Here is a 27467-nt window from a genome sequence, read left to right on the forward strand (position 1 = left end):
ATATGAGGTACCGGCCCTCAGGGTCTACAATTTGGGATTCTAGGGTAAAGGAGGTTCAGGGAAAATATCGCCACCCCAGCCTTTTTTGTGGGGCCATTAGCCATATAACAAGTAGGGAAATGGTTATCCTGGAATCTAGGGAGATCTAGTTTCCTAAAATGAGTTTCTTGAAGTGCCACCACATTTGCCTTCATTTTATAAAAAGAGGACAGAGCTAGTTTACGCTTCTGAGGGGAGTTCAATCCTTTAACATTCAATGAGACTATGTTGACCATATCTAACTATATTGGGAAGCAGAAAGGCCGTTGGAGCCAAACAAATACATTCCGGAAGAATACCGTACCTTGAACATTGTGTTATGGTGAAAACAAAGCCCTGGGGGAAACAAGACACAAAAGGGGAACACACAAGGGTGTACAGGAAGAAAAATAGAAAGAAAGTAAAGAGACAGACCCCGTAGAGATACAGAGCCATAGTAAGGCGCCAAAACATCCAGCGCCTCACACACTAAAGAGAGGTTGGTTACCAACCCCCCCGCAATCAACCAGCCGATGGTTGTGAATCCTAACATAATAAAAAAACAAAAAGGAAAAAGTGGAAAAGAAATGGAAAGAAAAATCCACACGACCCACAGAACATAGAGATGTGAAACCATATAAACACGCTATCTTAGAAAAATCACGAAGATCTAGAATAAGCAGGTTAATCCAAAATCCGCAGCAAAACATACTAAGGCAGAACGCATATCTTGGTTCCTAAAACCAAACTCCTAACTGCACATATTTGTCTAACTTGGAAAATAAAAACAACAAAGCGAACTCATTTTTAGAAGTCAAGCGTGCATCAACAGCAGCAGTCTCTACAGTAACACATCTTTGATAAGTATCCTTAGCTGACCAGAGGTCGCTCGCAGTAGATAGGCGTATCTGGGGTGTCTCTACTTCTCAACCGTCGACCAGTCCTGCTGGAGTCGGCGATCAGGAGAGCCGGACCCGCGATCACCCCCTAGATTCCATTTGCAAAGAAGTCTCATACCTTCCTCCACGGAGGAAACAGCAATAGTGGAACCATCTCTGGAAATTAGCAGACGCGTGGGGAAACCCCATCTATAGACAATGCCAGCCTTCCGAAGAGCTACGGTAACAGGTTGGAAAGAGCGTCTTTTAATAAGGGTGTACTGCGACAGGTCTCCAAATAATTGAAGCTGGCCTAACGCCTCTGCAGAGTCAGAAGAAGGTCTAGCCGCTTTGAGCAGAGACTCTTTAATATGGTAGAAGTGAACCCTCATTAGAACATCTCTGGACGATCCCTCTGGAGCACTCCGGGACTTCGGGAGGCGATGTATGCGGTCTATAAGCAGATCCGAGGAAGTGGCAGAGGGCAGTAGTTTCTTGAAAATCTCTATAGTATAGTCATGGAGACTGCTATTGGAGACCGATTCGGGAACCCCCCTGAGTTTAAGGTTGTTCCTGCGCGAGCGATCTTCCAAATCCGCAACCTTATCCCGTAGGGCAACCACTTCACCTTCGAGGATATCATGAGAGTCTATAAGGGAATTGTGTGAGCCAACCACTTCGCCCATTTTTGTTTCCAGTTGACCGGTCCTCTCACCCAAATCTTCAATAGAGCTCTGGCAGGATTTCAACATGGCTCTGAACTCAGATGTAACTTCATCTTTAAATTGATGTAGCAGGAGTTTCATACTGCCCACTGTTAAAGCCTCACTATCTTCTAGACGCGGTGAGGAGGAGGAGTCGGAAGGGGGGGGATGCAGACGCCAGGGGAGAGGGCAGCATGGTCGAGGGTGTCGTGCCAGTCGCAGGGGCTCCAGCTTCTTGAGGCTTGTTGCGGTATGAAGGCGGCTTAAAAAAGGCAACCTGAGAGACCGGTTTGGAGGCTTTATGCTTCTTCGGAGGCATGACGTCACACTTTTCAAGAGAGACTTCAAATACAGTAGAAAAGGGGTACAGCGAGACTCAATCTAACACAGGAGTGACCGTGTCGCGTGGAGAGATGTGTCGGCCAGAATGATTGCAGGGAGGCACTAGAAGGGCATAATGCAGAGGAGGTCACATCTTAGCACAGCAGTAGCATCACATATTCATGAGAGCGGCCATCCATCCCCATTTATCTCCTAGCATAGGGGATCTACATACAGGAGGCAGATGACCCTGGAGATGGAGAATCCCGAGGTGCCAGATATATGCCAGGAAATTCAGTGGGATACTCCAACACAGGCTACTGTGTATAAAATACAGCAGGGATTCCAGCAGCCCTGAACAGAGAAAAATACAGATACCAGGGGGTTTATGTATATAGTGTTTTATGTGTTATAAATGCCTGTCCCCCTGTGCTGAACAACCATGCCAGCGCAGGGAGGGGGGCAAGCACATTCACAGCCGCCCAGCAGCAGAGGGAGCAGCCATCCCCACCCGCACTGCCTATGAAGCTGCCCGCAGCCGCGGACAGACTCCTGCAGACAGCCGGACGCTTTCAGTGTGCGCCGGAGCCCCGGCACTTTTAGGTAAGCAAGCGGGGGGGGGTGGAGCCCACCGGCCGCTCAGGGCCGCCGCCAGCTCCCGGCAGAGCAGACCGCGAGCCGCTAAGTCACGGGGGGAGACAGCCGCTGGTACAGGCACCGCTCACCGCACTTAGACCACAACCGCCGGGTCCCAAGGAGAGCAGGCACAGGTAACTCTCCGTCCCTCCTCCTCAGGGTAGCCGCTACTTTTCCCGAGCTCCTCCGCCGAGCAGCCCGTCCGGCCTCACATCCGGTCAGTAGGGGAACGTGCTGCAGTCCCTGGCTTCAAATGGAGGGGAGGGCCACAACCCGCAGGGACCCTTAAAAGGATCCCCTGATTCCGCAGCCCAGACCCCCCGATTCTAGATGGAGTAGGTAACCAGCAGTTGAGGATATGGGGGGGGTGAGGATCCCCTGGGGCACTTTTGGATCAATCAAAAAGTCAAAGCTGGCAGGAGCTCTCCAAAAACACCACCTCACAGCTCACAGGCTAGGCCACGCCCCCCAGGTTTGTTATTTTTAAGTAATGGCAACCATTCACTGATTAACTTTTTAGATTTAACAGATTTCCTAACATTTGGTCTTTTACAGGATTTACATTTGTAAGACCAGGGTGTCTGACAAACTGGACATATTGTGTTATCTGGTGGGTTACAATGTCCACAATTTGGACATGCCCAGTAAGGATACCCTTTGGTTTTCTTGGGACCTCTACGTCTCATTGTTTCCTGTCTTGTTGTGTCTGCATCATTCCAGTCATCCAAACTTATTAGGGACAGTTGTTCCTGAATTTGGTCTACCTCTTCTAACTCTTTTTCATACTGAAGTAATTCAGCCGTGTCAATCCACAACTCAAGCCTACGCTCCAGTTTATTATCCTTCACATATCTCCCATAGGTTACTCTAATCTGTTTCAACCTATCCGGGTCTAGAGTGCCATCAGTAGTCACTCCTGCCCATTGAAACAATCATCTCATACCCTTCAAGCATTGCTCACCATGTACATTCTTCATAATGTCCATGGCACTCCGAGGTGCTTCATCCGAAGGATAAGTATTTGTATTTCCCATTCTTATGGCCAGTAAGTATTCAAAATCCGGGAAATATCAGTAACCTGGATCTAACGGATCCTCAGAGATACAACTGTTAGGAAAATTGCCTGGAACAGGTGTGATTTGTAACCAATTTTTACCTATGTCACTATCCTTTGGAATGAAATGACATCCCATCAATATGAACACATCATCTGGGTTTTCTATTTTCCCAAACCCCTTCTTCTGCAGAGTACACTACTGCTTTTAAAACAAATGGATGTCCCTCCCCTAACTTATGTATGATTGCTATGCAGACACAATCCTGACAGGACATTTAACTTGCATTCATTGCTCGCACCAGTCTGTGGTTACAGCTCACGGAAGAGAGGAAAAAAAAAAGTTTTAAATGACTTCTGTTCGATTTTTTTTTCTGAACTCTGTACGCTATAATTTTTAAAGCGACAGGACGTGCTTTATGGTACTAACAAGGTATGCAAGTCAGATGCAATGATATTCTACTGTGAGTACAACTTAGACTCTTATATTGTGTGCAATATACTGCTCTGAATCTTTCAATTCAGAAAGTATATCTGACCACTTCCTTCCAATGTCTCTAACTGTAGGAATGAAATGGCAACAAATTGGTGCAAAAATGTAAAATCCTTCTTCCCAAGGTTCAGAAAATAGGGGAGATTCTCCTGGACTACAAATATAATGTAAATAAAATTTTTGATTGTGGTGTGCCTTTACTAAGAGTACTACACACTTACAAAGTGGACATGTCGGCTTCATAACTGACTTATTTTTTAAAGTCTTTTTACAATATCCTACACATATAGACTTCAGTAACACAAACTTAACCTACGTTCTAATTCTCAATATAAGACAAAACAAAACAGTGGTTGCAGCAACATCCAGTTTAACAACCCATCAGTTGGTTATATGCAGACACACTCTAAATACTCAGAATCTATTTACTCCCACATTCATTTATTCTTACGCCTTTATAACACATATAAGCAAGAGAATAGAAGGAAAATGAAAAAATCAACCTGCTTACTGAGTGAACTTTGTGCGCACGATCCCGATGCCCGTCTCCCAGCGGCACAGATTGAACAGTTAACGGAATGAGAGTCTACAGAGAAATATCTCTACGTACCATGCATGGGTTTTGAGTCTCAGTCCAGGAACCGTCCGCCCAGTCGTCCGCTGTTAAACAGGTGATGTGGGATCTCGGATTCGGAACCTCCATATTGATAAAAGGTAACCCCAGGAAAGGGCACCCCTTGCTTAACAAAGTTCAAGCACGCATTCAGTCAGTATCAGGTTCATACACGGCTGCAGCCAGTGACCAGTCAACAAAATAACCTTTGTAATAACTAGCCACACGTGTGTAAAGTGGAAAGTAATAGAGCAGAGAGCTTTATTTCCTACCAGCAGTACATTATAAAGTGATACAAATTAACATATCGTGTCATCGATTCCTGACACGAAGCTTAATCCTATTGGCTAATAAAACTTCTATCTTATACGTAATATGTTTGCCAATGTCTATCTATGTGCTCTTAAGTGGAATAACTGGGGGTTTTTTGCTAACCTCGAAACCTACATATGTCTGGTTATATTTTTACACTTGCTATACCGCAAACTGACAAATACCCTTTGAAGCTCACATGTCTAGCTGCTGACATTATATTTCTGCTAGTAAATTACCGTAAAATATATCTTAGATAAAGGTCACAATATGGGTTCAAACAAAGTGCAGTGTCTGTACTTTTTCCTGTGTCAGCTCTAAGCTGAAAACAATTTGAAACAGCTTGTCAGATGTCAATTATAAATGGAGTCTTATGAACAGATATGGCTTCCATCTTTATCATGTGCAGTGCTCAAACAAAATCCATAAGAGGAAGCTGACTGAGCCAAGGGATAGAGATACAGACACCTTCAAGGAAGGAATGGTGATCTATTGATTAAGGTAGGAAACTGGCACCATTTCTGGCTGAAAAGATGGCATTAAATGTAACACTGCACTATTAAAAAAAATGCAGATATTGAAGAAAGTCATTTCCAAGACCCTTAGAGCGGATACAATAGCTATTACAAGAATTACTGGAACCTTTTACCTCTAATTAAGAACACAAAGAAGTGGAGGTGAAGACCAACCAAAAGTCCCATGGGTTTCAAATATCTTTATTGATGGTCTCAAGGTGTACAGTCAAATGTAAGAAGGAAATAAACAACATTATGCAGGTAACATGAAACAGCATAGGCCATCCATAACAATGTATTCCAATAAAACAGTCTGTACAAAATTACATATAGTATATAAAGGCCTCGTGACAATTTACACCAACAAAGAAATGTGATAGCGGTTTTATGCCGTTTGGCAAGAGCATAATGCATGTGTCAATAAAGTGACCATATATTTTTTTAATTAAATTTTTATGAACAGAAAAAAGAAAGACAAACATGTAGTAATAGAGAAAGAAACTCACAATGCTCCCATCCAGTGGGGATTAAAGAGGTAAGAGTGAGGGTACTCCACCCTGAACGTAAAATCAAGGATCATCTGTCAACCTAGATTCAAAAATCTCATATCTGGATTCTATCCGGCAATGGTTTAGAGCAGTGTTTTTCAACCACTGTGCCATGGCACACTAGTGTGCCTTGAGCAGTCTCCAGGTGTGCCGCCATAGAAGCACAGCCAGGCCCGTCAGTGTTTTGCCGCTATTGAGGCCCTGGAACGATCAATACTGGTGGGTTTAGTGGTTGCAGAGCCAGCTCTAATTTTGGTCCCAGGCAGTATTGGGCTCTTCTGGCTTTCTCAGGTGTGGCTCAGGCGTTACCTATGGAGAAGCTGCGACATGACATCCTAGGACACAGAACTGCACCATCCATCACCATTATATTTGAATGTGCCTTGGCAAAATTTAAATCTTGTTCAGTGTGCCGCGAGTTGTAAAATGTTGAAAATCTCTGGTTTAGTCTATGTATGGCCCCCATTTTTTTTTAAAATGTAACACCTCGTTGATAATCAGGAAAAATATCATCTATCATAATACATGTAGTTCATAAGTAGTATATCTAACTTTCGTAATGATGGAGAGTTCCTAGATAGCCATAGGTTTAATATCACCTTCTTTGCCGCCGTAACCAATACAGTAGGAAATGGAACAAGGTATCGCTTAGCAGCAATTATCTCCCAAGAATCAAAATTTGCAAACCGTAAGGCTGTGGGATCTAAAGATATATGTAAAGAAAAGGAAGTATTTATATATGCAATAAGCTTGTACCAAAATATCTTAATATATCCGCAGGTCAACAGATTGTGCATAAGGGTGGCTGCATAATGGCCACATTTTGGACAGCGTCCGGATTCTGCATCATGAAAGTGACTCCTCTGTGCCTGTGAAATGTAGGCTCTATATAATACCTTTACATGTACTTCCTGTAAAGTGGAACAGTGGACTGTACAGAGAACTCTATGGAAATATTTGAATAATGTAGAATCATACGTCAATAAAGGAATATCTTTCTTCCAAGCGTCTGTGGTTGACAACCATGTCGGAGCAACATTAGGCTTAAGTAATGCTGTATACACCATTCTAGCTTTGTAGCGGTGGGATTGAAATTTCGTATAAAATTGATAACAGAGGATCTGGGCTGGGGCCAGGAGTTAAACGCGGTGGTAAAGTGGAGATGTAATGCTGCAACTGGAGATACGCAAAATTGCAATTATCAGAGAGGTTATAGGTTTGTTGAAGGAGAGAACAGAATGATATTGCCGCCCGGATCGAAAACTTGTGCAATGGCCCTAAGACCCTTATGTCGGAATTGTACAAAAACAGAGCTATCCATACCCTGCGTGAACACAGGGTTACCCCAACTGGTGATCCAAAATGTTCTGTGGGGGTTATGACCCAACTTAGACATAACTATCCACCAAGCATCATAAGTGTGTTTGAAAATTAAATTATTGAGAATTTGTTTGGGAATTCGTGGTTTTGGAGTATGGAGCAGAGCACATGGTGAAAACGGAGCAAGTAAAGCGCAGTCAAGGTTATAATCTGTGTAATTATTAGATTCTGACAGCCAGTCTAGCCCATAACAAAACAAAAGTGCATGAGAGTAGTTAACCAGGTCTGGAAGACCCAAACCACCATACGCTTTAGGTAACCGCAATTTATGTTGAGCAATACGTAGCTTTTTTTTTCCAAATGAATTGTGAACATATATGTGAAATAAGTTTATCAGCTTTAGTCAATGCTACCGGTAACATCTGCATAATATAGGTCAATTTCGGGAAAAGAATTGACTTCACCACCTCCACCCTACCCAACAATGAGAGAGGCAGGTTGTGCCAGTCCTCCAATGCTTTCTCCATACATGAGATTGCTGGTGTAATATTGATATGGTAAAGTTTATTCAGGTCATTAGGGATGTGAATGCCTAAGTATTTTAATGAAGAATTATTAAATCTTAACAGACGGGGAACCTGTATTACTCAAGATCAGGGGGTGGGGGGAAAGACCCCTTAAGATCAATAATTCCGATTTAATGATATTAATCTTGTAGCCTGAAAAAGCACTAAAATTGTGATATTATTTCTAAAGCTATAGGGACAGTGTGCAGGATTTGATAAAAATAGCAACATATCATCCGCGAACAATGATACACAGAGGTCCATATCACGTGTAACAATGCCCTGGAATAGGGGTGAGTTGCGAAGGGAGGTGGCTAGGGGTTCAAGGGCTATGGCAAACAAGAGTGGGGATAAAGGGCAACCCCGTCTTGTCCCCTTCTGGATGGAGAATGGTGACGATACAAGACCATTATATAGTATGTGAGAGAAAGGATTCCTGTACAAAGTCCTAATATAGGAAATACATTTGTCTGGAAAAGCAAATCTTCCTAAAGTATAGAAAAGGTGGTCCCAGAGCACCATGTCTAAAGCTTTTTCAGCATCCAGTGAAAGTATAGCTCTTGGGGTGTTCAACACGGTGCCCTGGGAGTCACTAACTGCAGACAATACTAGTCTAATATTAGTTACAGGGTTTCTACCTGTAATGAAACCCGTCTGATCCCTGTGAATCACAGAGGGAAGAACCGATTTCAGTCTCTCTGCTAAGATCTTCGTCAAAATTTTGTAATCCAAATTCAATAACGAAATTGGTCTGTAGGATCCGGGATCAGACAGGTTCCTGCCCGGTTTAGGTAAAACACGAATAAAAGCAGGATTAAAATGTGAAGGCATTCTACCCGAGGACAGTATTCGGTTATAAGGATCGGTACAATTTTTGGGACTAGGAGTCTATAATATTCGGAAGAAAATCCGTCTTGGCCCGGAGCTTTGCCCTGTTTAAAGGGAAGAAATAACTGAGGACACCTCCTGAGGGGAGATATCAGACGTCAGTGTGACACCAGCAGCATCCGACAACTTTGGAAGCTGTAAATCACTCCAAAAAGTACTGCACCTCTGGGAGTCCGTAGACAAAGAGGGCGCAGAGTACAAGGTCTCGTAAAAATGCCACAAAGTGTCTGCTTTAGAAGCATTAGAGGTCGCAAATGAGCCATCTCGCTGTTTGAGAGGGTGCACAGTAGCCGGGGACTACTAGCCCCTAAGCAAGTTAGAGAGGAGCTTACTGGATTTATTACTATACTTATGAAAGGCTGATTTTTTGTGAAAAGTGGTTTTGCTAGAAACCCCTCAAAAGTAGTCCGCGCTTCAGTATATTTGAATCTATGAGGTGTAGGGTTAGTCCTATAAGCTTGAAAAGCTTGTGTAAGTAGGGCCTGTGCAGAGAGAAGTTTACCCGTCAATTCCCTTTTTTGGGTAGACGATAAGGAAATAATCACCCCCCTAATTGTAGCCTTGGAGGCTTGCCAGAATATCATCAGGTCAGGAGTAGCAGTCTCAGCATTAAATATTGCAAAATCATCCCATGCTGCTTGTACAACTGTACTTCGTGTCGTGGAAGTAGCTAATGTGGAGGGACACCGCCAGCTAATATAATCCCTCTTATCTTGTGTTAAACGCAGAGAGACCCAGGTGACAGCGTGGTCTGATAATACAATAGGTTCAGTAGCTGAACAGGAAACTCTTGGTAGAAGAAAGAAAAACAATCTATGCGTGACATACGTCCAGTAGCTGCTGACAAACATGTATAATTCAAATCAATCGGGTGCATAATGTGCCATATATCTAGCAATTGCAATTGTTTGGCCAAGGCAGACACCCCTAATTTAGGTAGTCTAACATTAGCAGGCGTAAGTGACTGCCTATCTAATTTTGGTAATGAGACTAGGTTTAAATCTCCACAAAGGAATGTAGAAGCGTGAATGAAAGGCATAAGTAATGTCAGTTTTTGAGTAAAAAAAGTTTAGAATATATATTCGGTGCATACACATTCAAGTATTGAAATACAGTAGTGACAATAGTAAGAGTACAAAAAACATAGCGACCCTGCGGATCAGCAACCACATCAGAGGCCAAAATGGGTAGAGGGGCTCTAGCTAAAATAGCAACCCCCTCTCTTTTTTGAGTTGTAAGAGGCCTAAGCCAAAAAATTTCCATTTCAACTGTTAATGTCTAATTATTTTAAAAGAATTGGGGAGTCTCCATTGCGATGATATTCAGCATATAGAAATTATCAAAGAGGTCACACCTATATTTTCTGCGCAGAGAAACGTGACCTAAGACAGACTTCATCAATGATGCCAGTCCCTTCAGGGGATTTCAGGCTTACATATATAGTACATAATTATACAATAAGCACAATTTCTGAGGCAATACAGATGTATATTTGATTTTTCTCCATCACAACTGATGCGTCTCTTGTTTACATATAATATCTAATTTGAGTTTACCTAAATAGAGTAGGATTTTTTTCCTCTTTTGGGGAGTTAATACCACCCACGTTCCAACTAACCGATTTTCAGGGACATAACCATCTATATTGGAGCCATCATAGAAGATGACATCCGCCCATGATGGGACTGTGAATAAACCATGTAAAGCAATTGAAATGGAAAGAGGTCATATTAATGGTAACCACTAGTAAGGGAGGTGTATCAGGGTGGGGGGAGGACACAGAAGGGAGGAAAGAGAATTATAGAACAATGAATAATCAGAAACTTCCAGACAAACATAGGAACTGTAGGTAAAGAAGGCCAATACAAGAGACAAGCCCCTAGCCCGACAGTGCCCAGCATAAAGCAACATAACAATATGAAGCACAACTCAGTGCATCAGTATATGAAAACAATTATTTAATGGACAATCTCAGTAAGAGCGTACTGTGGCTTTTCCATTTCAGGAGAATATTGTTATACCATATACCCTTAATGTGGATGTGTAGTAAAAAGAAACAGGAGTATTCCACCCACAAAGGGTAAAACAATAGTAATCAGTCACAATCAGACATCTCGCGGGCATGACTATCATCACCCTCGCGGTTTCGTAAATATGCCTCCACGTCATTAAGAGACAGAAAATCTTTATATGACGTGCCATCATATAGGCGCAGTCTGGCAGGATATAACAGGGCGAACTTCTGTCCTTCCTGGAACAGCTTAGAACATAAGGGTGCCAAGTCCTTTCTAGCCTTAGTAAACTCTGTGGAATAATCCTGAAATAGCAGTAATTTAGAGCCATTCCACACACTATTTCTATTCCTGCGCGAGGCGGTCCAAAAAAGCTCCTTATGTAGGTAATTTAGGGATTTGAAAACCACTGCTCTGGGTCTAGCTCCCTCTTGTGGCCGTTGTGGGCCCAGCCTGTGTGCACTTTCTATAATCAAATCAGAGCACCTCTCTTAGATATTGAGTAACTGAGGTAAAGTGATACGAATAAAATCAAATAGCTCCTGCCCCTTAACTGACTCTGGGAGCCCAATAATCCAGAGGTTGCATCTGCAAGATCGATTTTCTAAGTCCCGGACTTTATTTTGTAACATAAGGACTTCTCAGTCTTGGAGGTGGAGGATTTTAAGGCAGCCACATCTGAAAAAAAGGGTCTCCCAATCCGTTTAGACAGGCGAGATATTTGCCTATTAATATCTGCAGTCTGAGTTTTCCAGCAGGGGGCCAGTGGCCGCACTAGCCATATCCCTGTATGTGACTGGAGAATCCAAATGGTGTCTGTGTGTCAGGCAGGCTGAGGAATCAGACAAAGGCTCACCCTCAGAAAGGTCCGCTGTAGCTGGTTTCATAGCAGTCTCCTCACCGGGAGGGGTGGGAGGTTCAGCCAGGAGCACGCCTGAGCTGGCGTCCCACGCCATCTTTAATTCTGCATGGCGCCGTTCCTTCTTAGCGCGGCTCTTTGTACCCAGCATGAGAGAGAGGTATTTTTCCATACAGGGGAGCGTTCCCCGAGCAATGAGGTGCACAGTGAGTGTGCTGGAGGCTCCAGGAGCCGAAAAAATAGCTGTGCTGGGTCAGCGGAGCTGCACAGATCAGCTACCTCTCATCAGGCAGCCGGAACCGAAAGGCAGGCCCGTAGGTTTCATAAAAAGAGACTAGTGCAGTATTCACCAACCCCTGTGAGGTTCTGCTCTGTCTCCTGCCAGAAAAAATGTTCTGAAGATTAACCCCAGGAAAAACCACACCCTAATTGATAAACAAATAGGATTTGCATAAATTCAAACCCCCCACCCTGGGCGATTCTAGAATTTTGGTAAACATTTTGAGGTGAGACTACCAATTCAACCTTGAGAAAATATTGTCCTAAGAATCAGCCCCATTATTCCCAGGACTAGCATTGCATCCCACAGGAACTCCGAAATCCTAATCAGTTTGAATGTATGCCCTCTGCACACACTCACAGATTACTGCATTAGCAAGGGTTCACCAGACCAGACCCAGACAGAGCTATAGCCCTACAAGTAGCTTCAGTCCCTTAAAATTTGGGTGGCTATGAGCAATCTCAGCAGGTGCCAGGATTTGTCAGGCAATTGAGTAACAAATTTCCTTTTCTTTTACTTTGACACCCAATTCCGGGGGAAATGGGGATTATGACGGCAGCAACAATTTTTTCAAAAAAACAGGCACTGCAAATTTATGGCTTAGCCACTTAACCAACGATTTCATCCCACGAAAAACCGCTCAGAAATTGTTGTTTTTATTTTAAAAAGTGAATTTGGTGAAGAACATGAATTTAATCCTATCCAAAATGATTTTAGTTAAAAAAAAAAATATATATATTACTTTTTACATTTTTTCAAACATCGATTAGGAACGTGACCATCGGAACATCGCAACTATAGTTTTTAGAGCCCGGACAGCTGCCAGGTACACGAGGGGTCTGAAGGTGGCTTGGGGGCGATGACCGACACTTACCAGTGGCTGCTATTGTCTGCAGCAGCTGGAGGATCCTGCCGTGCTGACCGATCAGCAGCACGGCAAAACTGGGGGCTGGGAAGTTTCCCTTCCCTGCCGCTGCTAAGGAGTTTATCTGACTAGTCACATCTGATGCGACCATGCCAGGCAAGTGGTTAACAGAGTCCTTAAGTCATTAGTTCGTGATCACCCAAGAATCCCTGGGGAAAATCCCTGCTCTCGGAAATATGACACCTTCATGCTCCAGTTTGGGAGTATGACCAACCAAAGTGAAGTGACTGCAACATTCACCAGAAATTCCATTCACACAGGGGTCCTCTCAGAAGAACCATAGATGCTGGTGGTTGAGTGCTGTGGAGAGAGACAGCTGCTCCTATAGACATCTCCGCATTTGCTCCACCTGGCCAGCACGTAAATAATTATAATCTACCTAGGTAGCACCTAAATACATAATAAACCCTTTGCAAAGTTTAACTAAAACAGAAGAGTAAAGAGGAGAGAAACTATACTCAAAGAAACAAACCTTTTTAGGTGCCCAGTTCCTGCACTCTCAACACAAAATCAATGGTAGCAGTGTACCACAAATGGATGAATTAGAAAAAAATATTCATAGAACAAAGTTTAGTAATGGATTAGTTTTGCCACCCCCATTATTATGTTCTAGGTCATTCTCCTTCACAATCTATTAATTCTACTTGCATGTCTGCTGCCTAAAACATTGTTTATATGTGCAATGACACTCAATCTTCAGGTTGTCTGTATTGTTGAAAATGAATCTAGGAAAATTGTAGAGGTGATGACTTTAAAAATGATTGACAAAAATAAAACAAAACTATGCACAATACAGATGACCTCATACGCATACAATGAACAAATATACAATGCATTATAAAGGATTTGTACAATAGTGTATAAAAATACATGCACAAGGTTTTTTTTTTTTTACAATATGAATGTTTCAATTAATACAATACAAATCTGAAAGATGTTTGTGGAAAAATACAAAATTACCATAACAACAATATAAAAAGGTAGAGGTTCTCAATCTCAACCCTCTCGTTTTCCCAACGGGTAATGTAATGTTTTGAGGATTTTGGATTTTGAAGCAGGTGGGATAATTACTGACCCAGCAAACTATTACCTGTGCATGATTAAAAGACGTCCACAAACATGACCTGTTAGTGGTACTTGAGGACTGGAGGCGAGAATCCCTGGCATAAGCTATACTTATTAGAAAAAATAAACTAAAATATTATATCTAAGAGGGGGGGGGGGGGGGGGGATTTGATGAAGCTCAGAGATAATGTCAGGAGAGATTAAGTACCAGCCTATTTTAAAGGCTGTGTTTGAAAAGTGAGTTAGGAGCCATTGGTATGGTACTTACAATTGTATCTCTCTCCAAGCTTTGATAAATACCCCCTTGATGTTTAATTAGACTGCTCATAATTAGATTTTTTTTTGGGGGGGGGCTTTAAAAATAGCATGAAAGTGAAGCTGCTCTGCTACAGTTGATGAAAAGGTTTAGAGCAGGCATTCCCAACCTCAGCCATCTAGGAACACTTAACAGTCCAGGTTTTAGTGATAACCATGTTTGAGTAGAGGTAACAATTAGTATCTCAGTTATTTTGATTTAACGATATGTGCCGAAGACTGGATATCACTGAAACCTGCACTGTTATGCTACGGCTACACATAGCGGCCAAGGAGGACCAGCTGAACGGCTTGGCCAGGAGATGGGGGGGGGCAGGGTTGTGCATACGGATCCTAATCCGCGGTATCCCGCAGAACAGGATCCGGCCAGTGACGCACAGGATTTCAATAGCACACAGTGCGGCCGTGCTGCACTATGTGAACACATACATTGAAATGTGTTCACCTTGAAATCCCATTGTCTTGCCATCTGGCTCAACCGCAGCTGTTGGATCCGGCGCCGATGGGACTGCTGCACATGTGTGGGTTGAGCCCATGTGCCGTCTCCTTCCGGCCAAGCAGGTCGAGCTGAACGAGACCTGCTTGGCCGCTGTGTGTGGCCGTAGCCTTAGTGTGCCTTGAGGACAGAGGTTGGGAGTGCCTGGTTTAAAGAAATATTTCTGAAAGATTTTTTATGCCATCAATTATAAGCATTAAGGCAAAATGCAGTATTAGGCTTATTTAGGACTACTGCAAGGCCAGCGTTATCACAGATCTTTCTTGCATTCACTAAACTAAAGTTTCACTATCCATCCCAAAAGTAAAAATGGGACTATTTAAAAAGCTCTTAAAAGCTTAGATTTTTGGAGCTGGTCTCCAATAGCCAAAGTTATTGATTTTACCTATGGGGAAAACCCCAAGGGACAGTGATCTTTTGATCAGTCTTTATGCTATTCCACTCCATCCTGCGGCTATGCACGTGTATTTATAGACAGAACTCAGAAGTACATACAAAACCAGTGATTACCATCACTGTAAACAGTTTGCTAGGACAACCTCATCAGGAATTGGGAATAGTTTATTGTTACATTGCTTTTCAGAACCATTATCGCTGTAAATTGTAGCTATAATATATAACAGTTATGGAGCAAAACACGATTCGTCATAAATAGGTCCCTTAGACGGACTAAAAGCTCTTTACGAATAGCATTATATAAAAGAACAGTAAGCATAATACAAAAAAAAAAAAACACATTACAGATATACATTTATATTTCATTTACTGAAAGTGACCTTACAGTTTTCAGAGAAGCAGCAAAACATTCATTTGTGTATGACATCGATTTGGAGAAAATCCTAAATACGCAACAGAGTCCAGAAAGCATGTTCCTATAGCTGTATGTCCAGTCCCCTAGCAAGTTGCAAAGTACCTCTAATACAGAAGTTCCCAAACGCTGTCCTCAAGGCACCCCAACGGTCCAGGTTTTAAATGTATCCATGCTTGGCCACAGGTGACTTAATTAGCACCTAAGTCAATTTGATTTAACCATCTGTGCTGAGCCACGGATAAACCTAAATCCTGGACTGTTGGGGTGCCTTGAGGACCGCGTTTGGGAACCTCTGCTCTAACACTTACACACAAGACGTGGTATAAAAGTAGACCATTAATAGTTATCTTTTGTCTTATTTCATAAGAAATAGCGAAAATAAAAAACTCAGAAAATTGATCTCTAGATCACAATTAATCTTCAATATGGAAGAAATAACCCCCCCCCCCCCACCAAAAACAAACAAACCCTGCACAACAAAATATGTGACTAAGGTACATACAGCAATTGGAAGGAATATTTGCAAACCACTTTTACAAGCCAGGTGTAGGTGAAACTTCATTTTCTACAAGCTGGAGACGGAAAACCTTGGAGGGTGTCTGTGGTTACCACAGCATCTCCCATATCAGACCACATACATTTTTCAGCTGGGGAGGTTGCGGCAATTTACTGTTGAATACGGAATGATGTCCTCTCAAATCTTAGCAAAATATCAGTGAATTGTGGTAAATGGTTATTTAGGTTTGATACATATTTACCTTTTGTTTCCATATTATTCCCTTTAACTAGTTCAGTGTGTATGTATATATATATATATATATATATATATATATATATATTTTACACACATACAAGAAACGGCATTGTATTCTCATCAGAGGTACGTATAAAATTGAGGCACACATTTCTAAACTAAAAACAGAAACAGTAGTAAGGTTTGGCACAATCCATAAACAATTCTAATTAGAACAATGTGTAATGTTTTGGGGAAATGCTTCCAATGCTGGGCAGGATTAAGAAGTATGTCTAAATGTGCATAAACACAGTGAGATTTTGGCTATCTTCGATTCTGACTGTGCAATTCTGACTATACTTTGTACTAGATAGACTGTGTAGGCAAGTCAATTTTGACTATCTTGCCTTGCGATACTGCGCATCGGGATCAAAAGGTGGCTAACACCTTGAGATTTACGCTAACTTTCCTTGCAATTTTGACTATATAGTCAAAATTGCAAGGCAATATCTCACCGCGAGTACACACCTTTAGAAGAGCTAAAAGTCACTGCTAACGTGACATAGGGGTAGTACCCGGCCAGCAGGGACCTGTGAATAATGAGGATTTTAGCTTTGCTTTATAGTGATGTATTAGTCTGTATATAATAAACTCCTGTATATACTGTGAGTTCCAAGGTCATCACTTCAGCATTCATGGAAAAACTTCAGTATTACAAAAGAAGAAATGCTTCTACAGAAAATAAGTAAAGATATTTCAAAATAACCTTAGACTTTGGTGTCCCATATAACAGAACGTAACCTATAGCATTAAGGTTTTATATCACCATGGAACATATCAGTGACTTTGTCTAACTTACACTAGGAGAGCTCAATCTCTCATAGTGTGTATGAGACATGTAACAAATACAATTCATGTCATATGAACAAATAGCATTTGAAGCCTTAATTCCCCTAACAAATAACCACTAGGAATGAGTCTCCGGTCACAGACATTTTCCACTTGCTAAACGCACAAGACATTTTTATTGGTCCCTACATAAAAGAATTTATCATCAATTCAAACATTTACTTTCAATGGATACACTGAAAACACTTAGTTTGAATAGATGTTCAACAAACACTTTAGCTTATAACCTAAGTGGCTTTACTCTAATAAAAGATGTTTCAATAATTCATTGAAAGATGCTCATAGAAATGATTAAAAATATATCAGATACTTCATCTGAACGGCAGGCACACCACTGAATATTAAAAAAAAAAAAGCCAAAGTACATGTGAAGGGCTTTTGTTGGTTCTTTAAACAGAACGAGTTATAATTTGTACATAAGAGACCCTACAGCTATTCAGATCTGTCAGAACATTGTTCAAACTTCGTTAAAGAGGTCCTTATACCACTAGAGAGAGCAAGTCATGCATGACATAAATAAATGCATATATAATACAAGTGATAGGTTTAATACTGCAGCACTTTTCATTAGCATTGGCACCCCAATGTAGCCAAGTGAGAATACGCTGCCTTCTCATTGTCTGTGAGGACTGTTAAGTGCAATTACTGTTCACGGATGGTAAGCCATATGGAAATCAACAGTTTGCCGTACACAGCCTTATGGATAAAGATGGTACGGACAGCTCACCTGTAAAGTATATGCCACTCTGAGGTCAAGAGGTATTCGAGTCGTTGTATCCAAGATATGCACAAATAAATCTTATGAATGATTATCTTGACATTGTCTACATAACACTTTAAACACAGATACACAGTCATAATACTCCAACATGCTCACAAACATTCCCAAAAATACTTTAAAAATAGTCAGAGCAAATCAATAGACTTCCCCATGACTTGGCACAGATTCCATCCCCAGAGGAATAGAGCAAGTCTAGTGGATATGCTGATGGGGTCAGCCAGTCAGATGTGCTTGATACTGTATTTTCCTTTCTGGAGCTGGGAGATGTACAGCTTAGACTTGCTGCCATCTTGTCTCTTAAACCATACCTCGTCGTTGTTTACGGTTGTGATGATGGCACTATAATAAAAAACAAAACGATAAGGTTATGTGCCAATCATTGTATTTTCAAAATTAGTGTTTTTGCTCTATGCACACAACGTAAAGATAATATATGCCCGTCTCTAATAGCACCTTCATGGGGCACAAGCAGAAAAAAAAGTGCTAGAGATTCATGTCACGGAGCTCTGATCGAGCCATTTCAAAGTGGGTGTGGTATAAAAGATCTACAGTAACTAGACAGTCATTATGTTGACCCCATATGGTCAACATGCATTAGATCGAAAGGGAAAAAGGTAGACAGTAGAAAAAGGTCAACAGGGTTTAAAAGGGTAGACACAAAAAAATAAGATTTTACTCATCGGTAAATCTATTTCTCGTAGTCCGTAGTGGATGCTGGGAACTCCGAAAGGACCATGGGGAATAGCGGCTCCGCAGGAGTCTGGGCACAACTAAAAGAAAGCTTTTAGACTACCTGGTGTGCACTGGCTCCTCCCACTATGACCCTCCTCCAAGCATCAGTTAGGATACAGTGCCCGGAAGAGCTGACACAATAAGGATTTTGAATCCCGGGTAAGACTCATACCAGCCACACCAATCACACCGTATAACACGTGATACCATATCCAGTTAACAGTATGAAACCTAACTGAGCCTCTCAACAGATGGCTCATAACAATAACCCGTCAGTGAACAATAACTATGTACAATTATTGCAGACAATCCGCACTTGGGACGGGCGCCCAGCATCCACTACGGACTACGAGAAATAGATTTACCGGTGAGTAAAATCTTATTTTCTCTAACGTCCTAGTGGATGCTGGGAACTCCGAAAGGACCATGGGGATTATACCAAAGCTCCCAAACGGACGGGAGAGTGCGAATGACTCTGCAGCACCGAATGAGAGAACTCAAGGTCCTCCTCAGCCAGGGTATCAAATTTGTAGAATTTTGCAAACGTGTTTGCCCCTGACCAAGTAGCAGCTCGGCAAAGTTGTAAAGCCGAGACCCCTCGGGCAGCCACCCAAGATGAGCCCACCTTCCTTGTAGAATGGGCTTTAACTGATTTAGGGTGCGGCAGTCCAGCCGCAGAATGCGCCAGCTGAATTGTGCTACAAATCCAGCGAGCAATAGTCTGCTTAGAAGCAGGAGCACCCAGTTTGTTGGGTGCATACAGGATAAATAGCGAGTCAGTTTTCCTGACTCCAGCCGTCCTGGAAACATAAATTTTCAAGGCCCTGACTACGTCCAGCAACTTGGAATCCTCCAAGTCGCTAGTAGCCGCAGGCACTACAATAGGTTGGTTCAAGTGAAAAGCTGATACCACCTTAGGGAGAAACTGGGGACGAGTCCTCAATTCTGCCCTATCCATATGGAAAATCAGATAAGGGCTTTTAAATGACAAAGCCGCCAATTCTGATACACGCCTGGCCGAAGCCAAGGCCAATAACATGACCACTTTCCACGTGAGATATTTTAGATCCACGGTCTTTAGTGGCTCAAACCAATGTGATTTTAGGAAATTCAACACCACGTTGAGATCCCAGGGTGCCACTGGAGGCACAAAAGGGGGCTGAATATGCAGCACTCCTTTTACAAATGTCTGAACTTCAGGTAGTGAAGCTAGTTCTTTTTGGAAGAAAATCGACAGAGCCGATATCTGCACCTTAATGGAGCCTAACTTTAGGCCCATAGTCACTCCTGCCTGTAGGAAGTGCAGAAATCGACCCAGCTGAAATTCCTCTGTTGGGGCCTTATTGGCCTCACACCAAGCAACATATTTCCGCCATATGCGGTGATAATGCTCTACAGTTACATCTTTCCTGGCTTTAATCAGCGTAGGAATGACATCCTCCGGAATGCCCTTTTCCTTTAGGATCCGGTGTTCAACCGCCATGCCGTCAAACGCAGCCGCGGTAAGTCTTGGAACAGACAGGGCCCCTGCTGCAGCAGGTCCTGTCTGAGCGGCAGAGGCCATGGGTCCTCTGAGATCATCTCTTGAAGTTCCGGGTACCACGCTCTTCTTGGCCAATCCGGAACCACGAGTATTGTCCTTACTCCTCGTTTTCTTATTATTCTCAGTACCTTTGGTATGAGAGGCAGAGGAGGGAACACATAAACCGACTGGTACACCCACGGTGTCACTAGAGCGTCCACCGCTATCGCCTGAGGGTCCCTTGACCTGGCGCAATATCTCTCTAGTTTTTTGTTTAGGCGGGACGCCATCATGTCCACCTGTGGTTTTTCCCACTGGTTTACAATCATTTGAAAGACTTCTGGATGAAGTCCCCACTCTCCCGGGTGGAGGTCGTGCCTGCTGAGGAAGTCTGCTTCCCAGTTGTCCACTCCCGGAATGAACACTGCTGACAGTGCTAGCACATGATTTTCCGCCCATCGGAGAATCCTTGTGGCTTCTGCCATGGCCGTCCTGCTTCTTGTGCCGCCCTGACGGTTTACATGGGCGACCGCCGTGATGTTGTCTGACTGGATCAGTACCGGCTGGTGTAGAAGCAGGGGTTTTGCCTGACTTAGGGCATTGTAAATGGCCCTCAGTTCTAGAATATTTATGTGTAGGGAAGTTTCCTGACTCGACCATAATCCTTGGAAGTTTTTTCCCTGTGTGACTGCCCCCCAGCCTCGAAGGCTGGCATCTGTGGTCACCAGGACCCAGTCCTGTATGCCGAATCTGCGGCCCTCTAGAAGATGAGCACTCTGCAGCCACCACAGCAGAGACACCCTGGTTCTTGGAGACAGGGTTATTAGTCGATGCATCTGAAGATGCGATCCGGACCATTGGTCCAACAGGTCCCACTGAAAGATTCTGGCATGGAACCTGCCGAAAGGAATTGCTTCGTAAGAAGCCACCATCTTTCCCAGGACTTGCGTGCAGTGATGCACCGACACCTGTTTTGGTTTCAGGAGGTTTCTGACTAGAGACGACAGCTCCATGACTTTTTCCTCTGGGAGAAACACTTTTTTCTGGACTGTGTCCAGAATCATTCCCAGGAACAGTAGACGTGTCGTCGGAACCAGCTGTGACTTTGGAATATTTAGAATCCAACCGTGCTGGTGTAGCACCTCCTGAGATAGTGCTACTCCTACCAACAACTGCTCCTTGGATCTCGCCTTTATTAGGAGATCGTCCAAGTATGGGATAATTAAAACTCCCTTTTTTCGAAGGAGTATCATCATTTCCGCCATTACCTTGGTAAACACCCTCGGTGCCGTGGACAGACCAAACGGCAGCGTCTGGAATTGGTAATGGCAATTCTGTACCGCAAATCTGAGGTACTCCTGGTGAGGATGGTAAATGGGGACATGCAGGTAAGCATCCTTGATGTCCAGGGATACCATGTAATCCCCCTCGTCTAGACTTGCAATAACCGCCCTGAGCGATTCCATCTTGAACTTGAATTTTTTTATGTATGTGTTCAAGGATTTCAAATTTAAAATGGGTCTCACCGAACCGTCCGGTTTCGGTACCACAAACAGTGTGGAATAGTAACCCCGTCCTTGTTGAAGTAGGGGCACCTTGACTATCACGCGCTGGGAATACAGCTTGTGAATTGCCTCTAGCACAGCCTCCCTGTCCGAGGGAGTTGCTGGCAAGGCTGATTTGAGGAAACGGCGGGGGGAAAAGCCTCGAATTCCAGCTTGTACCCCTGAGATACTACTTGAAAAATCCAGGGATCCACCTGTGAGCGAGCCCACTGATCGCTGAAATTTTGGAGGCGGCCCCCCACCGTACCTGGCTCCGCCTGTGGAGCCCCACCGTCATGCGGCGGACTTGGAAGAAGCGGGGGAGGACTTTTGCTCCTGGGAACTAGCTGTTTGTTGCAGCCTTTTTCCCCTACCTCTGCCTCTGGACAGAAAGGACCCGCCTTTTCCTCGCCTGTTTTTCTGGGTCCGAAAGGACTGTACCTGATAAATTGGCGCTTTTTTAGGCTGTGAGGGAACATGGGGTAAAAATGCTGACTTCCCAGCTGTCGCTGTGGAAACGAGGTCCGAGAGACCATCCCCGAATAACTCCTCACCCTTATAAGGCAAAACTTCCATGTGCCTTTTGGAATCTGCATCCCCTGTCCACTGCCGGGTCCATAAGCCTCTCCTAGCAGAAATGGACAATGCACTTATTTTAGATGCCAGCCGGCAGATCTCCCTCTGTGCATCTCTCATGTATAAGACTGAGTCTTTTATATGCTCTATGGTTAGCAGAATAGTGTCCCTGTCAAGGGTGTCAATATTTTCTGACAGGGAATCTGACCACGCAGCGGCAGCACTGCACATCCATGCTGACGCAATAGCTGGCCTAAGTATAATGCCTGTGTGTGTATATATAGACTTCAGGATCGCCTCCTGTTTTCTATCCACAGGCTCCTTCAGGGCGGCCGTATCCGGAGACGGAAGTGCCACCTTTTTAGACAAACGTGTGAGCGCTTTATCCACCCTAGGAGGTGTTTCCCAACGTGCCCTATCCTCTGGCGGGAAAGGGAACGCCATTAGTAATTTTTTTTGAGATTATCAATCTTTTATCAGGGAAAGCCCACGCTTCTTCACACACTTCATTTAATTCTTCAGATGGGGGAAAAACTACGGGTAGTTTTTTCTCCCCAAACATAATACCCTTTTTTGTGGTACCTGGGTTTAAATCTGAAATGTGTAACACCTTTCATTGCCTCAATCATGCAGCGAATGGCCTTAGTGGACATTAGATTAGACTCATCGTCGTCGACACTGGTATCAGTATCCGTGTCGACATCTGGGTCTGCCATCTGAGGTAGCGGGCGTTTTAGAGCCCCTGATGGTCTTTGAGACACCTGGGCAGGCACAAGCTGAGAAGCCGGCTGTCCCGCATTTGGCATGTCGTCAAATTTTTTGTGTAAGGAGTCGACACTTGCACGTAATTCCTTCCATAAAACCATCCACTCAGGTGTCTGCCCCGCAGGGGGTGACATCACTTCTACAGGCATCTGCTCCGCCTCCACATAATTTTCCTCCTCAAACATGTTGACACAGCCGTACCGACACACCGCACACACACCGGGAATGCTCTAAACAGAGGACAGGACCCCACAGAAGCCCTTTGGGGAGACAGAGAGAGAGTATGCCAGCACACACCAGAGCGCTATATACTGCAGGGACTAACTGAATTATGTCCCCTATAGCTGCTATAATATTTACTGCGCCTAAATTTAGTGCCCCCCCCTCTCTTTTTTACCCTTGTAGACTGCAGGGGAGAGCCAGGGAGCTTCCTTCCAGCAGAACTGTGAGGGAAAAATGGCGCCAGTGTGCTGAGGGGGATAGCTCCGCCCCTTTTTCGCGGACTATTCTCCCGCTTTTTTAAGGATTCTGGCAGGGGTAATTATCACATATATAGCCCCTGGGGCTATATATTGTGATTGTTTTGCCAGCCAAGGTGTTTTTATTGCTGCTCAGGGCGCCCCCCCCCCAGCGCCCTGCACCCTCAGTGACCGGAGTGTGAAGTGTGTATGAGAAGCAATGGCGCACAGCTGCAGTACTGTGCGCTACCTTGGAGAAGACAGAAGTCTTCATGCCGCCGATTTTCCGGACTTCTTGCTTCTGGCTCTGTAAGGGGGACGGCGGCGCGGCTCCGGGACCGAACACCAAGGCCAGTTCCATGCGGTCGGTCCCTCTGGAGCTAATGGTGTCCAGTAGCCTAAGAAGCTCAAGCTAGCTGCAAGCAGGTAGGTTCGCTTCTTCTCCCCTTAGTCCCTCGTTGCAGTGAGCCTGTTGCCAGCAGGTCTCACTGTAAAATAAAAAACCTAAAATATACTTTCTTCTAAGAGCTCAGGAGAGCCCCTAGTGTGCATCCAGCTCGGCCGGGCACAAAAATCTAACTGGGGCTTGGAGGAGGGTCATAGTGGGAGGAGCCAGTGCACACCAGGTAGTCTAAAAGCTTTCTTTTAGTTGTGCCCAGACTCCTGCGGGGCCGCTATTCTCCATGGTCCTTTCGGAGTTCCCAGCATCCACTAGAACGTTAGAGAAATAGGATTTTTAATTACATACCGGTAAATCCTTTTCTTGTAGTGCGTAGAGGATGCTGGGGTCCAATTTAGTACCATGGGGTGTAGACGGGTCCTTTGGGAGCCATGGGCACTTTAAAAGTTTTATAGTGTGGGCTGGCTCCTCCCTCTATGCCCCTCCTACCAGACTCCGTCTAGAAACTGTGCCCAAGGAGACTGACATACTTCGAGAGAAGGAAATGCAGAGATAGTGGTGAGATTCACACCAGCTCACATATAACAAAAAGGAAAGCCAAGCTAACAAACTTGGAACGATCCAGCAACGGCTGAACCAACAAACTTAACCAAGTAACAATGCAAGAATACGAAGCACTGGGCGGGCGCCCAGCATCCTCTACGGACTACGATAAAAGGCTTTACCGGTAGGCATTTAAAATCCTATTTTCTCTTACGTCCTAGAGGATGCTGGGGTCCAATTTAGTAACATGGGGATGTACCAAAGCTCCCAGTACGGGAGGGAGGGAGTGTGCTGAGGTTCCTGCAGAACTGATTGACCAAACTTTAGGTCCTCAGAGGCCAAAGTATCGAACTTGTAGAACTTCGCAAACGTGTTCGACCCCGACGAAGTAGCCGCTCGGCAAGCTGAAGAGCCGAGACACCCCGGGCAGCCGCCCAGGAAGAACCCACTTTACTGGTGGGCCTGAACAGATCTTGGATATGCCAAACCTGCCGTAGAATAACCATGTTGGATAGTATGCCTGATCCAGCAAGAAATGGTCTGCTTAGAAGCGGAACACCCAATCCTGTTGGGATCATAAAGGACAAATACCGCATCTGACTTCCTGTGACGAGCAGTCCTCTTCACATATAAACTTCAAAGCCCGCATGACATCCAAAGACTTAGAGGTAATCAAGGTGTCAGTAGCCACTGGCACCACAATGGGCTGGTTGATGAGAAAAACCGACAACCCTTGGAAGAAATAGCCGACGCGTTCTGAGATCAGCTCTATCTTCATGGAAAATCAAAATAGGGGATCTTGTGCGATAATGCCCCTAATTCCGACACACGTCTTGCAGATGCCAATGCCAACAGTGTGACTGCCTTCCAAGTAAGAAACTTTACGTCCACCTCCCATAAAGGTTAGAACCAATCCGATTGCAGGAACCGCAGCACCACATTAAGATCCCAAGGTGCCGTAGGAGACACAAAAGGTGGTTGGATGTGAAGAACTCCTTTCATGAATGTCGGAACCTTAGGGAGAGCAGCCAATTGTTTCTGGAAGAAATTGGACAAGGCCGAAATCTGGACCTAGACGGAGCCCAAGCGTAGGCCCACATCCAAACCGGCTTGCAGAAAGAGGAGAAAACGTCCCAGTTGCAGCTCCACCCTAGGAAACTTCCTGGATTCACACCAAGACACATACTTTTTCCAAATCCGATGGTAATGCTGAGACGTTACCCCCTTCCAAGCTTGGATCAGAGTAGGCATGACCTTGTTCGGAATGCCCTTCCGAGCTAAGATCCAGCGATCAACCTCCATGCCATCAAACGTAGCAACGGTAAGTCTTGATAGGCGAACGGCCCCTGCAGTATAAGGTCCTCATGAAGAGGAAGAGTCCTCGGATCCTCCAGCAGTAATGCCAGAAGATCCGCGTACCAAGCCCTTCTTGGCCAGTCCGGAGCAATGAGGATCGCCGAAATACATGTTCGTTGTAGTAGTTTGAGAATCCTTGGGATGAGTGGAAGTGAAGGGAACACATACACCGACTGGAACACCCACGGAGTTAGCAGGGCGTCCATCGCCACTACTTGTGGGTCTCGTGACCTTAAGCAGTATCTCCGAAGCTTCTTGTTGAGGCAAGAGGCCATTAAGTCTACCTGAGGTACACCCCATTGGCTTGTTACCTCTGCGAATACCTCTGGGCGGAGGCCCCATTCTCCTAGATGGAGATAGTGTCTGCTGATGAAATCTGCTACCCAGTTGTCCACTCCCAGAATGAAGATTGCCGACAGCACGTGCCTTTCTGTCCAGAGGAGAATTCGTGTTACCTCTGACATCACAGTTTTGCTCTTCGTTCCGCCCTGCCTATTTATGTAGGACACCGCTGTGACGTTGTCTGGCTGAACCTGAATGGCTCGATCTTGTTGAAGATGTGCCGCTATTAGAAGGCCATTGTATATGGCCCTTAGTTCCAGAATGTCTATTGGAAGGACAGATTCCTGATCTGACCACTTTCCTAAGTTTACCCACTGGATGACTGCTCCGCAACCTCTGAGACTTGCATCCGTGGTTACAAGAATCCAATTCTTAATCCCGAACCTGTGGCCCTCGAGTAGGTGAGAAGTTTGCAGCCAACAGAGGAGCAAAATTCTGGCTTTCGGCGACAGGCGTACCAGCTGGTGCATGTGATCCCGACCACCTGTCTAGGAGATCCAGCTGGAAAAATCTTGCATGGAATCTTCCGTACTGTAGAGTAGGAGGCTACCATCTTTCCCAGAAGGCAAATGCACTGATGAACAGATACCCGGGCTGGCTTCAAAACATCCCGGACCATTGATTGGATCATCAACGCTTTCCCCAGTGGTATCAAGTATCATCCCCAGAAAGGACAGACTCCGTGTCGGTTCCAAATGTGACTTTGGAAGGTTCAGGATACCCCATGATCCAAAAGCAGTTGAATTGAGAGTGCAATATTCTGCAACAGCTTCTCTTTGGATGATGCCTTAATCAGCAGATCGTCCAGATATGGAATTATGATCACTCCCTGTTTCCGGAAGAGGAGCATCATCTCCGCCATGACCTTGGTGAACACCCCCGGTGTTGTGGAGAGGTCAAATGGCAATATCTGGAACTGATCATGACAGTCCTGTAAGGCAAACCGTAGATAAGCCTGGTGAGGTGGCCAGATCGGAATGTGAAGGTACGCATCCTTGATATCCAGAGATACTAGGAATTCCCCCTCCTCCAGACCCGAGATAACCTCTCTCAGAGACTCCATCTCGAATTGGAAAACCTTCAAGTTCAATATAGGCCTTACCGAACCGTCCAGTTTCGGTACCATAATCAGGTTTGAGTAATAACCCTTGGTTTTTAGGTGGAACCTGAACAATTA

General features: G+C 44.4%; 1 protein-coding gene across 2 annotated transcripts in view; it reads right to left on the minus strand.

Annotated features, from left to right (window-relative positions):
* Window positions 1–17356: 17356 nt before the first annotated feature.
* BRMS1L (BRMS1 like transcriptional repressor) overlaps window positions 17357–27467 on the minus strand; it is a 164198-nt gene continuing 154087 nt past the window's right edge. For both annotated transcript variants that reach the window (XM_063947856.1, XM_063947857.1), the window contains exon 10: window positions 17357–18391. In XM_063947856.1, the coding sequence (XP_063803926.1) occupies window positions 18274–18391 (118 nt within the window). In that variant the 3' untranslated portion in view covers window positions 17357–18273. The remainder of the gene's footprint in view (window positions 18392–27467) is intronic.

This window comes from Pseudophryne corroboree, chromosome 12 (genome assembly GCF_028390025.1).
Source record: "Pseudophryne corroboree isolate aPseCor3 chromosome 12, aPseCor3.hap2, whole genome shotgun sequence".
In the NCBI taxonomy this organism is placed as follows: domain Eukaryota; kingdom Metazoa; phylum Chordata; class Amphibia; order Anura; family Myobatrachidae; genus Pseudophryne; species Pseudophryne corroboree.